Consider the following 1,529-nt stretch of genomic DNA (forward strand, 5'->3'; position numbering starts at 1 on the left):
TTAATTTTGTGGTGTTTTCCTCGTTTTACACAAGTCAACGATGTATTTATTAACCTTTTACATGTTATCTAACCGTGACAAATTGTGATAGCGACAACACTATTTAGTCAATTACAAATTTAAGGATGATTTCTTTGTTTGCACTAACGCGAAAAACAGACTAACCTTACCACACCTGGCAGTTGTCACCATTACCATTCCCTTTCCACTTGTTTTCCACGATTTTGCTTTCACTCCAGTCAACCGCAGTAAAACAGAATAAGCAGGTCTTCACACAATAAGTCAATTACGTGCGCTGCTACTACAAACGTGCTCGTAAATGTGCAATTGCAATGGGGGGGTAAAAGTACCCAAGTCCCAAAGCCAAGTGCATAAAGAGCGAGTCCCTCAAAAGTCAGCCCCCGCCTGGGGCACCGCGACGCTGGGCGTCCGGGCGACCTGATTTCGGCCGCCGAGCCGGTGCACAACCTCCTGGGACCCGCTGGATCCGAAAGCCCGGAAGGGCTTAGGGTCAGGCTCGCGCTCGGTGCGGTAGTCCGGGCAGTACTCGTACGGCCGAGCACGAGGTAGCATGGTGGACAGGAAGGTGTGGACGGCGGGTCTGGGAGGCAGCACCTCGCCGAGGAACTGCAGCAGCATTGGGTACTTCGTGACAGCCTTGCTGAAGTCCCGTTCCGTAATACCCTTCTCAGAGTCTGCTGCTATGCCGGTCGAAACCATTTCCAGCAGCTCTTCGACCTGCACCTGCATGTGGAAGGTGTGCTTTTGTAGCACAAGTGTTGCCAAAAAAATTACGCAAAAACCGCCCAACAAACAGCTTTGTGGATCGGGATCTACGCCTGGCCACTAGGAAACACCTACATGCTCGTGCAGAGGGTTTGCCTAGTAGGCAGGCGTAGATATCGATCGCTCCACATAGCTTTGTTGGGCAGTTATCGGCAGTTGTTGCCTATTTTTCTGGCAACACTGTGCAGTACTGCACGGTCTACCACCGATAGTGTTCTAGTGTCTAGTCGAAAATGACCGTCTAATAAATGTAACGCACCTGCGTATCCGATTCGGGCGTGACCTTCCAGTTCTCAGTCACCATCCATATTAGGGACTTGCGTTTGAGGCAAGTTTCACCGTATCTGTCGTATGTCTGCAAGGAGTATACAAAGATCAGGGACCCTTTTAAAAAACAGTCGATTTTGCCGAGATTGGTTTAGAAGATGGGTTAGCATCGGTACAACTACGCAGACGAGACAGAGGATCACGCACGATGCATCTAATTGAAGGAAGTGTTAGAGCACGTCTGGGTGGGCACGAGTAGGCGCGGGTAGTCGACCCTTCGCACACAGATACAGGAGGGGCGGCCTATGCAGCGGGCGCCGCGCTGCCGCGTGGTCGTTTAGCGTGCACTAAATTTGAGTGAACTTTTTAACACACTTACGTAGTATCTGTGTGTACCTGCGCTCCGCTATACAGTAAGTTTTTTAACGCAGTTAGGGACAAAAATTGTTTTCTAGGCATATTTTTCGATTCTTTCC

At 49.8% G+C, this 1,529-nt stretch overlaps 2 protein-coding genes across 3 annotated transcripts in view; one reads left to right on the forward strand and one right to left on the reverse strand.

The window, feature by feature from the left end:
• Positions 1-129, forward strand: part of LOC113207581 (retinol dehydrogenase 11-like) — a gene marked incomplete in the record, with an annotated part of 18,322 nt that extends 18,193 nt beyond the window's left edge. For both annotated transcript variants that reach the window (XM_026424206.2, XM_052264355.1), the window contains 1 exon segment: positions 1-129.
• Positions 130-159: 30 nt separating this feature from the next.
• Positions 160-1,529, reverse strand: part of LOC113207582 (calaxin-like) — a 3,269-nt gene continuing 1,899 nt past the window's right edge. The window contains exons 3-4 of the mRNA XM_026424208.2: positions 1,046-1,141; positions 160-744 (exon numbers count right to left, since the gene is read on the reverse strand). Of these exons, the coding sequence (XP_026279993.2) occupies positions 388-744; positions 1,046-1,141 (453 nt within the window). The 3' untranslated portion in view covers positions 160-387. The remainder of the gene's footprint in view (positions 745-1,045; positions 1,142-1,529) is intronic.

The sequence above is a fragment of the Frankliniella occidentalis genome, unplaced genomic scaffold (assembly GCF_000697945.3).
Source record: "Frankliniella occidentalis isolate FOCC.00 unplaced genomic scaffold, Focc_3.1 Scaffold18, whole genome shotgun sequence".
Lineage (NCBI taxonomy): Eukaryota > Metazoa > Arthropoda > Insecta > Thysanoptera > Thripidae > Frankliniella > Frankliniella occidentalis.